Genomic DNA, 13,565 nt, shown 5'->3' on the forward strand with positions numbered 1-13,565 from the left:
CTTCCCCCAGCCTGCCTGCTCCCCGGTCTGCCTGCTCCCTGGGCCTGCTCCCCTGTCTGCCTGCTCCCTGGGCCTGCTCCCCGGGCCTGCCTGCCCCCAGCCTGCCTGCACCCCGGGCCTGCCTGCACCCCGGGCCTGCACCCCGGGCCTGCCTGTACCCTGGGCCTGCCTGCCCCCCGACCTGCCTGCTCCCCGGGCCTGCCTGTACCCCGGGCCTGCCTGCTCCCCGGCCTGTCTATCCCCCGGCCTGCCTGCCCCCCGACCTGCCTGCCCCCCGACCTGCCTGCTCCCCAGGCCTGCCTCCTGAGTGTGGGATGTGAGACAGGACGCTAATGAAGGAAAAGGCCTGAACCCCCTCCCATGGCGCGGGCGGCTCATGTTTATTGACGCCGGGACTGAACCAGCCAGCGCGCTGATGTGCGTCTGTGTGGAGACGTTTCCACGGGCGCTGATTTCTTTTGATTTTTGATGAGGAGAGTGACGTGTCCTGCATAGTAAGCCCGGCTCGTCTCCTGGGCCCAGCGCCAGTGCCAGCGACCTCCTCGTGGCCTCAGACCCTGCCACTGGCCCAGCCCCCCACCTAGATGAAGCTGCAAGGCGTCCCCAGGGACCACCGAGAGGCTCTTGGGGTCTTTCCCCTCGACTCTCAGGGGACAGTGCAGCCCCTCTGCCACCGGCTGGACTCAGACCCAGAAAGCAGGAGGCACAGAGCGGTGCCACCGCCGGCCGCGGGCGCTGCCCCCCATGCCTGGGCGTCCACACAGCCTCCCGCACCGCCGCACCGGCCTCGGCACTTAGACGCGGCTGTGGCACCTCCTTATCTGCATGTGGCCCTCGCAAACATTTAGATGGAACAGTTAGGGACTCGGCACGCCACAAACCTAGCTATTCGACGTGGTGAAAAATAGTGTGTTATGGTCATTTCCGGGCAAGGGCCCTGGGGCACAGCTCTTCCGGTCCCTGCAGGGGTGCCCGGACTATGCCCGTCAGCCCTGCTCCTCCATGAGCAGCCCACCATTAACAGGCTCCCCTGGGCAGCACCGCACTAATGGGGTGCAGTGGAGGGGGAGGGCGCCAGGGCCCAGCCTGCATGAGCTTGTGTTCTGTGGGAGACAAGGAACGGGCCCTGACAGCGACGGCACGTCCACCAGGAGCACATGGGGGGAGGAAGCAGCCTGGCAGGACCGAGCTCCTGGTCCGGCCCCCGGCTCTGAGGGGGTGCTCAGGGCTCACAGCAGGTCCCGGGCGTTCTGACCACAGCTTCTCCCGGAGAAAGAGGTCCTGTGGACAGAACGCAAACGCTGAGAGCACTGTCTCCGAGGCCCCATGGCCACCGCAGGGGCGGGCTGACGGAACGCTGTTTGAAGCATGTGTCCCAGCGCCCCACTGCTGGGGCTGGGGCTGGGGCAGGGGCAGGGCTCCAACAGCTGCCCGCGACCCCACCCGCAGCCACCCACGGTGAGCAGATGAGCGGTGAGGCCCATCCCGACACTGGACGGAACTCAGCTTCAAAAGGAAAGAAACGGACGGAAAAGACGGATGGGCCTCAGGACACTGCTCAGTGGATCAGCCACGAGGGACACACACTGTCTGACTCCCCTCGAGGGAGGGCCTGGAGGAGCCACGTTCACAGGCAGGAAGTGGAGGGCGGGGCCAGAAGGAGGGGGAGTGACAGCCCACTGGGGAAGAGGGAACGTTCTGGAGATGATGGTGGGCTGGCCGCACAGCGGTGTGAGTGCGCAACCCGCGCTAGGTGTCTGTGGTGAGCCGGCAGGGCGGCCGGGCGCTGGGGGCTGCTCTCCCGTCCACTCGGCCAGCCAGGCACCCCTCTGCCCACTGACCGCCAGCGCCCACCAGCCCAGGCAGTGGGTGAGGCTGCGCTGGCATCTGGCTCCACGAGGGCAGCTCCGGCGGCAAGGCAGCCAATGCGCGGGGCGGGGCGGCATGCCGTTGTGGGGTGACAGGCGGGGACAGTTGGACAGTGACAGCGGCCTCCCCGCTCAGGACAGCGCAGGCGGTGTGCCCGGTCCCCCTCCAGCACACGGGGCCCGAGTCCCGGTGTGGCTGTGCCCTGTGGACACGTGTGGGCACTGGCAGCTGAGCCAGAGTTCATCTTAGTCATCAGTGGCCACACCCCGCCCACCCACCTCCATTCTGCTCCCACCCTGAGCTTGACCCAAGCTGCCACCGATGCAGCCCCTCTCTGTGGGCCGCTCCCTGGCACAGCCGGCCGCTGCATGGGTCCAGCTGCTGCCCCTCCTGCCCTAGGGAGCAGGCCTGCGCCCCTGCCTCCCAAGATGGGAAGGTTGGTCCTGGGCCTGCGTGGCGTTCCGATGGCCGGAAGCCTCTGGGGTTGAGGGGATCTGGGCATACCCGGCGGACGGAGGGTCCTCCTTGGCTCTGGGCTCCCCCACAGTCGGCATAGGCAGCGACTCGCTGACAGGCGGCTTCTGCTTTCAGACGGGACAGGCGCCTGCCGTCCGAGCCTCCCCGCGACGGGAGGTACGCGTAGCGGCCATTGCGTAGAGCAGGCCTGGTCGGTGTGCGAGGAGCACGGTCCACGTCAGGCAGCAGTGCGCCCTGGGACCCCTGCTGGCCACCTCCCGGGCAGGGGTGGCGGGACGAGGTCAGCATGGCGGGCTGGGCGGGCTGCACACCCATCTGGTAGCTCCCGCTCCCCCCCCCCACTTCAGACTAGAGAGGCTGATTGCGGCCTGAGCCGGTGACTGATGAATATGCATGAGGACGGCCGCTCTGTGACTGCGCTGCTTCTGCATTCTCCTCGCGTCTCTCTCCAGCAGGGTCTCAGTATGCACAGCGGGCCCAGGGCAGCAGGCGCCCTCCCCCAGGGCACAGCCAGGGGGCAGCGTTTCCTTGCCTGGCGCTGGGTGGCCGGCCGCTCCCAGCAGGTCCGTCCTCAGCCAGGCAGGGCCTCCCGGGGTTTGTCCGCGCCACGTCCTCGGAGACCAAGTTCACCGGCCTCTCCCTGGCAGAGGGCAGCAGGCCACAAGCCTGTGAGGGCGGCACCGCACTCCCCACCCCGGCCCACGGGTCCCGGGTGCTCCAGGGGTCCTGGACGCGGAGGGGCACGGCCAATCACCTGGGCCTGACAGAACCTGAGCCGAGAGAGACCCACACTGCGAGGGACGCGGGCCTCTGCGCAGGCCACCCCCCCCCCACCCGGCCTGTGCTCTTGAGCAAACCTCTTGCCCTCTCTGGACTTGGGGGCCCCCCCACCTCGTCTCCTCAGAATCGCGTGGCTGACACTCCCCCTGGCACCACGCAGCCCCGCCATGGCCACCGTGGGCCCTGCCCCTGGAGCTCGGCCCCCTGGTGGGTCTTTGGTTAACTGTGCTCGTGAGCAGACGCCAGCCACGCCCCCGCCCGTGGGGTCAGCACGCTCCTCCGAGGCCCTCGTGGCATCTGGGCGGCCCCTGCGCTGGTCACACCAGGCAGCAGGCGTCGGGTTATTACAGCCCCTTCCCGCCCCATCCCGTCCCCTCAGCCGGGTCCAGAGCAGAGCTCAGTGGAGCCGCCGTCTCCTCTCCCACCTGCTCGTCTTGGAAGGCGCAGCCCCCTCGGCGCTCCTCCTGGCGCCACCTTCCCTGTGCCATGGCGGGCGGCCGTGGATCAGGCTGGCTCCCTCCCCTGGGGACCAGAAGGCAGGGCTGGGGGTCTGCTCCTCGTCCCCGTCACCAGGCTGTGGGGACAGTTGTGGCTCAGCCCACGTCAGTGACCCTCGTGACCTCAGCAAGCAGAGCCGTGGGCCCGCCCTCCAGCCCAGCAGGCACGCCCACGCTCGCGCCGCACGGTGCGCGCCCCGTCATGGCCCCTCGGCCCTGCTCTCACCTGGGAGAGTCCCAAAGGCGCTGGCCCCTGTGGGTGGGACTAGGAGGCCTGGTGGCCTCAGGGGAGGAGCCCCATTGGTTACCTGGCACTTTGTTATGAAGACCAAGACGCGTGGCTCCCAGCAGCCAAGACCGTCTGCCAGTGGGCAGGCCCGCTGGCCTCCTGGGCCTCACGCAGCTTCGACACAGGGACCTGCCGGCTGGGCCATGGCGGCTGGAGACACGTCCTCTCCTGGCCTCCTTTTCAGGGGTTCCCACCTGCGTGGCCAGGTGCACGCTCAGGCGCGTCACACGGTCCTGGCAGACAGGTGCCTGGACTCACAGCACCACTCCCACTAGAGACTGGTCCTGGGCAGGCAAGGCCGCTGGGGTGCTGGGGTTCTGGGGCCGAGACACGTGGGATGGGCCCACAGCATCTTCTAGTGCCTGACGGCCAGGGCGTGCCCACTGTGAACCACGCGGGCGTGTCAGAGGGACACGGAGCCAGGAATGTGCTCCTGCCGCCAAGCACAAGATAAGCTGATCCATGAGCCCATGCAGAACTAAAGGCCACACTCGGTACCGCGTCGGACGACAGCTGGGGAGGAGACGCGTCTCCGGCAGAATCCCCACCAGTGTCAGGGACGCTGCGCCCTCACGTGACGTCTCCTCCCCCACCCCAGCCCAGGGAACCAGGGCGAGAGCACCAGACAGATCCCCGCAGAGGGCATCCTCCCCACCCCAGCAGCTGCCTTCACTGCCAAGGTCTTTGAAATGAGGGCCCGAGGGCCGCAGGGAAAACACATCAGCATTGACACCAGCACGCCCAGCCGTGCAGGGCGTCACCAGGGCAGCGTGTGGGGGGGAGCGCGGCGGTGTCTTCCGTTCTCTGTGATTCTCTGTGATGCTGCGTAATCCTCAGGCTCCACCCATCTCCCGCACATGGGGCTCTGGCGCTCCTGGCTGTGACCTGTGACCTGGGGGGTGGGGAGGGCGGCCTCAGGGGTGGCCTGCAGGGGAGCAGAAGCGGGTTTTTGGACGGTTCTCAGTAGAGTGATTGCAAGATGCCACCACAGTCCTTGCCCCCCTGGTGGTCAGAGCTGATAGAAGGGCCTCGGGTCCTGAGTGTCCACGCTGTCCCAGGGGTGTGGGGAGGTCTTGTCTCGTGTCTCCTCCAAGGTCAGTGCTGGCACCGTGGATCCCCGAGGGGCCGCACATGGCCAGCGCAATGTCCGCCCCCACGAGAGGGTCCTGACCTCACGCCCGTGGTCTGGCGTCGACAGCGCCTGCTCCCCCGCGTTCTCTGGACGCTGTGCTGACGGCCTGTGTCCCGCAGGGCGACTACGACCAGAGCAAGACCAAAGTGCTGCACCTGAGCATGAACCCGGCCCGCGAGGCGCAGCAGAGCCGCCGCCAGGACCAGGCGCGGCTGCAGGAGGAGTGTGAGCAGCTGCGGAAGCTGGTGTGCGCCCTGGAGCGGGGCGGCCCCGTGCCCGCCGACCTGGAGGCCGCGTGTCTGCCCTCGTCCAAGGAGGTGGCAGGTAGGCACACCCCGGCCTGACGGCCACGGGGTCAGCTTGGGTGCTGTTGTCCATCTGTCCTGTGCAGGCAGCCAGGCCGCGGGAGGGCGGGCGGGGGGAGGTCGGGAGGCTGGGCCTGCAGAGCTGCAGTGGAGAAGCCACCGGCCGAGGCTTCTCAGGCCCAGAACAAGTCAGCACGTCTCTCCGTGTCCCCGTGCCGCCCGTCATGCAGACCCAGCTCCCCGGGGCCTCCGCACGGCGGCCACACAGCGCTTCCTACCGCGCCCCCATGCGCTGCCCTCTCCAGTCAGGGCGCCACCTCTGGGACGTGACCACGGGGTCTGCCCCCAGGCCTCGGAGTGCGTGGGCGCAGGTCCTGCCTCAGCGTCCTGGTGCGGAGAAGAGCGCGTCCGTCAGCCCTAAGGAGGGCCGTGGGGGCCCAGGCCTCCCGGAGGCCCTGCACACGGTGCCCGTGGGACCTGGGCCCGCGGGCACTTCAGCCTCTTGGCAGGTGGAGGTGCCCGGCGCGCTGCCTCCTCTGGGTCAGGCAGCCTGTGAGGAGGGTCCCCACAGCCTGGCCCTGGAGGGAGCATGTGAGGACAGCCAGGCACCACGCTGATGCCCTCCGCCCGGTGGACAGGAGGCAGCGGGCGAGCGGTGTGGCCTCTGTGGCTCCTGCCGGGTGGCTCTGAGTTGTGAGCAGAGCCATGGATGGGGCTCCGTCTGCCTCCAGCACACCGGGCTCCAGCGCAGGACCAGCTCCTGGGCGGTGACCTGTGACCTCTGGCCTCTGACCTCTCCCGTTGCAGAGGCCTTGCCATTGTCCACCTCTGACTGGGTTCTCTAGTGGCCAGAGACCCGGCCTGGAGAGTAGGGCTCCAGCTTCTAGCTGCCAGCAAGTGCCCCACCCCAGACACTGTCCACCCTCCGCTCTGGACTCCAGGCCAGCCTGCCCTGCACCGGCTGTGCGGCCAGTGCTGCTGGGAGCAGCTGGGCCTGCGGTGGTCAGGGCCCTGGCTGAGGGCAGAGGTGGTGCAGGGCAGACACTGTGGCCATGTGACAGCAAGGCCAGTGCCCTGGCAGGTGCACAAAGGGTCCATGTCCAGACGGTTCCAGGGCGTGGAGCAGCAGCAAGTGGGGGATGGAGGATGGGCGTGGGCAGTGCCGCCTGCGAGGTCAGCAGGGTGCAGGGCTGCTCTGGACACCAGGGGCAGGACCAGGCCGCGCCCCCCAACTTGCGCTCCCATGAGGCAGGAACAGCAATTCGTGGGGGTTGCTGACCCGTTCCAGGCCCTGAATCCTTAGCCTCCCGCTGCCTCCTGCCCTCGCGTGGCTCCCGCGCACCCAGGCTGGGCCAGGCGCTCCCTCGGGGTTCCTGAGGTGGAGCATTAACAGCAAAGCCATCACCTTGCAGAGCGGCACTGTGAGGGCTCGAACTTGTCCCTGTGGCTGGCACAGTGATGCGAGGGGCCTCCGGGGAGGGGGGAGCGTGGTGGGTGCCAGGCTCCCCTGGATGCCACCCGTTCTGCCTTGGGAGGAGGACACCGGGAGGGCCTGGTGCGGGCAGACCTGGCACACCTGCTCCCGCCTGGCACACGGGGGGCTGCGCCCTCACACGCAGCGCCTCTGCAGGCACTTGACCGGATGCACTCCCCCGTCCACCCCGGGGCGAGGTCAGTCGCCTTCCTGCGGGAGCCGTGGCCTCCAGGAGTGGGGAAGCCCACGCTGTCCCTCTGCACCCCCGGCCCCACGGGTCTGCTCCTCCCAGTTCTTCGTGACGCCTGTGGTCAGCCACGGCTCGGTCCATGCTGCTGCGAGGCTGTCATGTCTTCCCCAGACTCCCACTGGGGACACTCTGCCTCCTCCATGTCATTGTCCCCCAGGCCCACGCCCCCCTCCCCCCCTGCCCGGAGCCGCTCTGAGACGCTGTCTCAGGCTGGGCCCGGGCAGAAGAGAGGCGCTGCCCTGCATCAGCAGAGTTCCTGTGGCTCAGGCAGGGAGGCAGCCTCAGGCTGGCGCTGGTGTGTGCCGAGGCGCCAGGGCCTTTGACCAGAGTTGGTGGGCAGTGCCCCCAACAGGCCTCAGGCTGGCCTTCATGCCGGGGAGCACGCCCCCCCTCGGCTGCCCCCAGACAGGGCCTTGCTGCCTGGGTGGCGCTGCAACCACTGTGTCCAGCCGCGCTCCCTGCACTGTCTGTCCCAGCGTCAGGTAGTAAGGACAGCGCCATCGTTAGGGGCTCATTGGGGCTGAACGGAGCCATGTAACATAATCACTGGGTTTCCGGTGGGCGGGGGAGGAAGTGCAGCTGCCCTCAGGCCCCAGCTGCTGGCTCCACGCGGGGGCCCAGGGCCCAGGTGCCCTGCCGCTGCAGCCGGCCTGCTCTGCCCGTGTGGAGGGCCTGACGCAGTCACCACCCGCCCTCCCCACGCCCAGCCTCTCTCTCACTTGGGGACAGGAGGCAGAGCCTGTGGCCTGGCCAGGGCCATCCCTAGGGGCCCAGTGGCAGGGGCAACGCTCTCGGGGAAATCAGCAGCACAGGAAGCCCCGCTGGCGTCCGCTGGAGAGCAACGCAGTCCGCAGGGTCCCCACACTCCTCTCGGCCAGTTGACACCTCCCCTGCATGGCTCTCAGGCGCTGCAGAGCTAGCGTGGCCGCCGTGAACTCCCAGACAGTGGGCCACGGCATGCGGCTCAGCACGGCCACACTCCAGGCACTGACAGCTCCCTGGCTCGGGCCGTCCTGAGCAGCTACCCCCATGCTGCCCTCGGGCCTGCTGTCAGGGAGGGCAGCCCCGCCCGGCCATCAGCCATCAGCCATCAGGAGGCAATGCCAGCTCCCTGGCCTGCGTCCTGGTGCCCCTCAGAGCAATTAGGACTCAGGAGGGAGTGCAGAGGGTGCAGGAGGGATAGCAGGCCTCGCAGCCTCAGGGGCCGCTGTGGGCTGTGAAAGGTGAGTAGGTGCCGGCAGGAGTCGTCAGCTCTGGGTTGGAGCCCAGACACCAGGCTCCTGTCCGGGCCAGAGGGCAAGGGCCTCGCTGCCATGTGTCCTTGGCCGTGACAGCTGGCACCCAGCGTTGCCAGGGTCAGTCCTCTCCCGGCTCCCGTGGACACCTCCCCGCCCACCCTCAGGGAGCTGTCCCCCAGCTGCATCTGCCGGGTGTGGGTCCTTCCCCTGTGGCCCTCGGCCCCTGAGAGCCCTCTGTCCTCCTCGGCCTCCCAGCCCCCTCCCGTCGGCTGCTGCAGCTGCTGAACTCGTTCGGGGTCCCCTCCCTCCACCTGCGGGGTCTGCAGGAGCCTGTGGCCCAGGCCGCGCTGCCGCCTGCATTAGCAGTTTGCGTGGACTCCCGTCTCAGAGGGGGCGGACGCTCGTCTCCTAGAAAAGCAGACGGGTTGACTCCGAAGTGGCTTTGTCAATAAAAGATGAGCCCTGAAAGGCTTCCCTTCGGAGGGCGCCGCCCGGGAGCCCGGGTTCTGGAGGCCCCTGCCTTCAGGAGTGAAGGATGCTCACCGTGCCGGGCGGGGGGCTAACGCCTTCCTCATGCACCTGGGGCCACCCGCCTGCCCCTCCTGGGCCAGTTAGCCAGGGCCCCGCGCCCTCCCCTGTGCTGCCCACTCAGCCCACGGCCACCTGCTGGGGCGGGTGCGAAAGAAGGTGCCGGAAGCGGGGCCCAGCGTGGTGTCCCGTGCACATCGCGGGTGCGCGGGTGGCGCGGTCGAGTGCCGCCTCCTGGTGGGTCTGGCTCCGTGGTGTGCAGTGGCCCAGGCAGCTGGCTCCTGGCTCTCGTCCCGTCCGTGAGGGGAGCAGGGCGGTGCTCCTTCATCGGGCGGGTGCCACGCGAAAGCCCGGAAGTGAGTCACACGTCACGGAACGAGCCTTCCCGGGTCCGACCGTGGGGCCAGCCGTGGGCCACGCAGCCCAATCTCGCCCTCATGGAAGCCAAACAGGCAGAGAGTGGAGTGGCCCTAGTCCGAGGGGGGCATGCTGTGAGGGCACCGCACTTGGGGGCGCAGGGCCCCGTGGAGCTGGTCAGCCAGCCTGTCGGGTGGCCGGTGTGCAGGGCTGGTCCTCCCAGCAGACTCATGCCCCGTGGCCTGGGGGACGGCCCCTCCTGGTGGCCTCGCCTCGGTGCCTGGCTCTCACTCCCTGGCTGGTGACACCACCTCTGGGCCTGTCTCCACGTGTGTCAGGAGCCCCGTGAGGGCCGGGGTGGCTTCCGCTCGGGCTCAGCTGGCCCCTCACTCCCGAAGGGCCGGGGCTGGGAGCCGGCACGTTAGGCTCACGAACCCCCATCCACGGGGCTTCGGCGCTCTCTGTTCTGAGCGGGGAGGGAGCCCCCCGAGAACATGATGCGGCACCAGTGCCCGCCTGTCGCCCCAGGACCTCCCCCCGTAACCAGGGCTGTAATTGCCGGTGTCCTTGCAGATCGCTTTTGTGCAAGGTGACAGGCTGTTTGCTGAGGGAGCGTTAATCACACACATGCCCCGTGTGGGTGCCGGCACCGAGCCACCAGGCACACGCGCCATCATCTGCGTGTAATTCCAGGGCGAGTGGCTCTCGGGTGTGAAACGTGCAATTTCCGGCCCAGCAGGGAGCATGGGCTCATGTGGAGACTGGGGCCCAGGGCGGGGCTGCCGGCACCTCAGGCGAGAACCCCGGGGCGGCGGAGGTTCCGCCCGTGGCAGGGTCCTGTGCCTGTCAGTGAAGCCAGCCGCTGGGACAGTGGCACTGCCATGCCCTTTCCTGGAAAGGCCTCCCTGCCTGAGCGCGTGCAGGAGGCGCAGGCCGGCCAGCACCGCAGGCGGGGGTCTCGGCAGACTGGCCAAGTGCCCTCGCTGCCTGCCCGCCACCTGGCCCCTCCCTGGGCTTGGATTTGGGATAGGAAGGCCGCCTGTGGGAGGAGTCAGCAAATGCCAGTGCCCATCCCTGCTCTCCTGGGAGGTGTCCAGGGACCTCCATCCAGCCCAGGCCGGCCACCTCCTCTCCACGTGGCCAGCCAGGCCCGGGAGCAAACCAGCCACAGGCCTGCAGCACCGACTCCCACTGCTGTTAATAAAATTGCATAAATATTTGATGCCTAATTATTAAATATTTAAAAATGTAAAACTGAAATAGTTTAGGAGGTACGAGGCATGAATAATTCAGCCCTGGGAGTGTAGAAGCGCGGCCCAGCTCTGGGCCCAAGCAGAGCCAGCAGCCCGCGTGGCCTGGGAGCCCAGGCAGGCGCCAGCCGCCCAGCAGCGCCACCGGGCTTCGTGCTTCCCGCGGGGGTGCCCCTGGGCCAGGCCTCCGCACGGAGCCGCCCGGCCCTGCGAGCAGCGGCTGCAGAGACGACCTCAGGGCGCGCAGATGTTCCCCAGGCGCCTTCAGGAGTGGGGACACTGGTCACCCCTCCAGACCCAGCACCTCACGTTGAGAGCGGCTCCCGTGTGTCCCCATCAAGGCTGGCGTTCCTGCCGGGTGACAGCCGTCCCCACGGTGGCCCTTCCTCTGCCGCCTCTGCAGGCACCGCGGCCCCACTCGGACCTGGACTCCGCCAGCTGCTCCTTCGGCCGTTCCTCACAGACGCCCCTTGTCCCTCCGTCCCTGTCCCTCACCCGGACGTGCAGGGGCCAAGCCGAGGGCTGCAGGGGGCCAGGCCAGGTGCACCGAGGGGGCAGGTGAGGAGGGCAGGGGGGGACACAGGCAGAAAGGGTGGTTCCGGCAGCGTCCACTGGTCAGTGTGGGTGGAGGGTGGATCTAAAGAGCAGGTGAAGGAGGATGGGAGAGCCGCCGGGCAGGGTGCCAGCCTCAGAGAGGGCTCCCAGGTGGACCTGACCCAGGCTGCCCGCCCACTGCCCAGAGCACAGGCACCAGGCAGAGCGGCCAGTCGCCCTCTTGGTCCCATGGCTGATGGCCTGATTAATCAAGGGCTCCCGCCCGCGTTCCCGGCGAAGAGGCTCTCAGCCGCCGGGGCCGTCGGAGCCGGTGATGAACAGGGCGGGCAAGGGCCGGTGCGCGGCCAGATGGGCAAGGGCCGGGCATGGCCCTATGCACGTGAGGAGGCGGCAGACCAGCGCCCTGGCATCAACTGACGGGCCAGGGCCAGGCTGCCCGCAAGCAGCAGGCGGTGGAGACCTGGGTGCATGTGGGGAGTCTGGTCCTGGCTCGGACAGCTCTGCCTGGGCCGTGCCTGGCCACGTGGTAAACCCCCATCCCTGTGTGCACCAGGAGGGTCCACATCCGCCGCCACCTGTCGGGGAGCGGAGCCCACACCCCACAGCTCTCTCTGCCCCACCCCCGGGGCCTGGCATGGGCCTCACAGCCGCGCTGAAGGTGGCTTCGTGCTGGTGAGCCCCGGTGCCACAGGCGTGTGACGGGCTCCAGGGGGAGGTGGGAAGGGCCGGGGGTGGGGGGGGGAGTCTCTCCCTGGAATGCGGGCCCCGTGCCCCCCCCCCCCCGCCCCACCTCCAGGAAGTGCCCTGATTGCGCGTCTGCTCCTCTCAGCGGCTGACTCGACCCTGCGGGACCAGACGAGGCAGCCACGCCGCGGGGCCGCGGTTCAACCTGGGGAACTGCCGTCCCTGCCACATGGGGTCCTGGGACTCAGCCCACAGGGAGGGCAGGACTCGAACCGGGCTGACCACTCTGAGCCTGGCTCACCTGGAGGCTCCCGGCCCAGCCCAGGCAGGGGCCTGGCATCGACAATGGCACGGTGTTCCGTGGGCCAGCCTCGCTTGTTAGCGGGGACAGAGCAGGGTCTAATGCGGGAAGAATCTGGGTGGGTCCGTGGTAACCGCTGCTGGAAGGAGCCAGCCAGGCGTGGGGCCCAAGCTGGGCAGGAGGAGGCTGGCATTTGGTCCCTGTCCCCTCGCTGCTGCCGGTCACAGCCCTTCACTGCCGGCACCACGGGCAGCCAGGCTGCCGGCAGCTGGTCCTGTCACTCGGTGGCTGAGCACCCCAGGCTGTGCCCGCCCCGCCCCGGCTGAGGCTGTGCTCCCCCTCCCCGCAGAGCTGAGGAAGCAGGTGGAGAGCGCGGAGCTGCGGAACCAGCGGCTGAAGGAGGTCTTCCAGGCCAAGGTGCAGGAGTTCCGCAAGGTCTGCTACACGCTCACCGGCTACCAGGTGGACATCACGCGGGAGAGCCAGTACCGGCTGACCTCCATGTACGCCGAACGCCAGGACGACTGCCTGGTCTTCAAGGTAGGCCTGCGCACTACGGGGCGCCACTGGTCGGGGGCTCCACGCCGTGCTGGGGGGGGCGCCACTGGTCGGGGGCTCCACGCCGTGCCGGGGGGGCGCCTCTGGTCGGGGGCTCCACGCCGTGCCGGGGGGGCGCCTCTGGTCGGGGGCTCCACGCCGTGCCGGGGGGGCGCCTCTGGTCGGGGGCTCCACGCCGTGCCGGGGGGGCGCCTCTGGTCGGGGGCTCCACGCCGTGCTGGGGGTGCGCCTCTGGTCGGGGGCTCCACGCCGTGCTGGGGGGGGCGCCTCTGGTTGGGGGTGGCTGCGCGCTGGTGACGGGAGGTCTGAATGCGCTCCTGCGCGGCTGCGGCAGCACACAGCTCGGGTCTTGGCTGTCATCTCTGGAGGGCAGCTGGGCACCTTGTTGGAAACGGGGCAGGACCGCCCTGAGCTGGTTCTGTGGTGACACCTTCCCCTGTGACTGCTGTCCACCCCGGGCAGGTTGCAGGGGGCTGAGGTGACGGGGAGAGCCAGGGAGGAGTGCTGCCTGTCGCGAACAGCCAGGGCTGGGACCCAGCCGACAGGAGGGCGCATAAGCCTCGGCCGCACTTGTCAGCAGGCAGCACGGGAGCCAGGACTCGTGGCCGCGAGCACCAGGGCCTGCACGGTGCTGGTCACTGCCAGGCGGGCAGCCTGTGAGGAGCCGGGCGGCCCCCGGAAGGGCGGGTGGGTGGGGAACCAGCGCGCAGACCCACTTCCTGTCTGGGGTCTCCGTGGAGGACACAGCCGGTGGTCTGTGACGTGTGGGCCGAGCTCACCCGTATGTGTCCCGGGAATCCCCGGTGCCTTGGTGGCCACACAGCTCCTGCTCCAGCCACGGGCGGGGCAGCAAGGCCACAGCGTCCCGACGTCGAGGCGTGTGAGCAGTGGGAGAGGCCTGCCTGCCGTCCGTGCCGACACCACCTGAGCGCCGGGTTCTGAGCAGCTAGAAAGTCTGTGGAGGCGTCACTCCGTGCGCGGAGGGACCCTGCAGTCCTCGTAGCCCGTCCTGCGACGCGGG

General features: G+C 68.9%; 2 protein-coding genes across 5 annotated transcripts in view; both read left to right on the forward strand.

The window, feature by feature from the left end:
• MAD1L1 (mitotic arrest deficient 1 like 1) overlaps nt 1–13,565 on the forward strand; it is a 149,600-nt gene that overhangs the window by 127,621 nt on the left and 8,414 nt on the right. For 3 of the 4 annotated variants that reach the window (XM_059699422.1, XM_059699425.1, XM_059699423.1), the window contains one exon: nt 5,164–5,368. In XM_059699422.1, the coding sequence (XP_059555405.1) occupies nt 5,164–5,368 (205 nt within the window). Of the gene's footprint in view, nt 1–5,163; nt 5,369–12,335; nt 12,527–13,565 lie in introns of all 4 variants that reach the window. The other variant, XM_059699424.1, reaches the window with a different exon arrangement.
• The window catches only part of PSMG3 (proteasome assembly chaperone 3), a 139,146-nt gene that overhangs the window by 41,484 nt on the left and 84,097 nt on the right, over nt 1–13,565 (forward strand). The window lies entirely within an intron of this gene.

This window comes from Myotis daubentonii, chromosome 5, assembly GCF_963259705.1.
Source record: "Myotis daubentonii chromosome 5, mMyoDau2.1, whole genome shotgun sequence".
NCBI classification, from domain to species: domain Eukaryota; kingdom Metazoa; phylum Chordata; class Mammalia; order Chiroptera; family Vespertilionidae; genus Myotis; species Myotis daubentonii.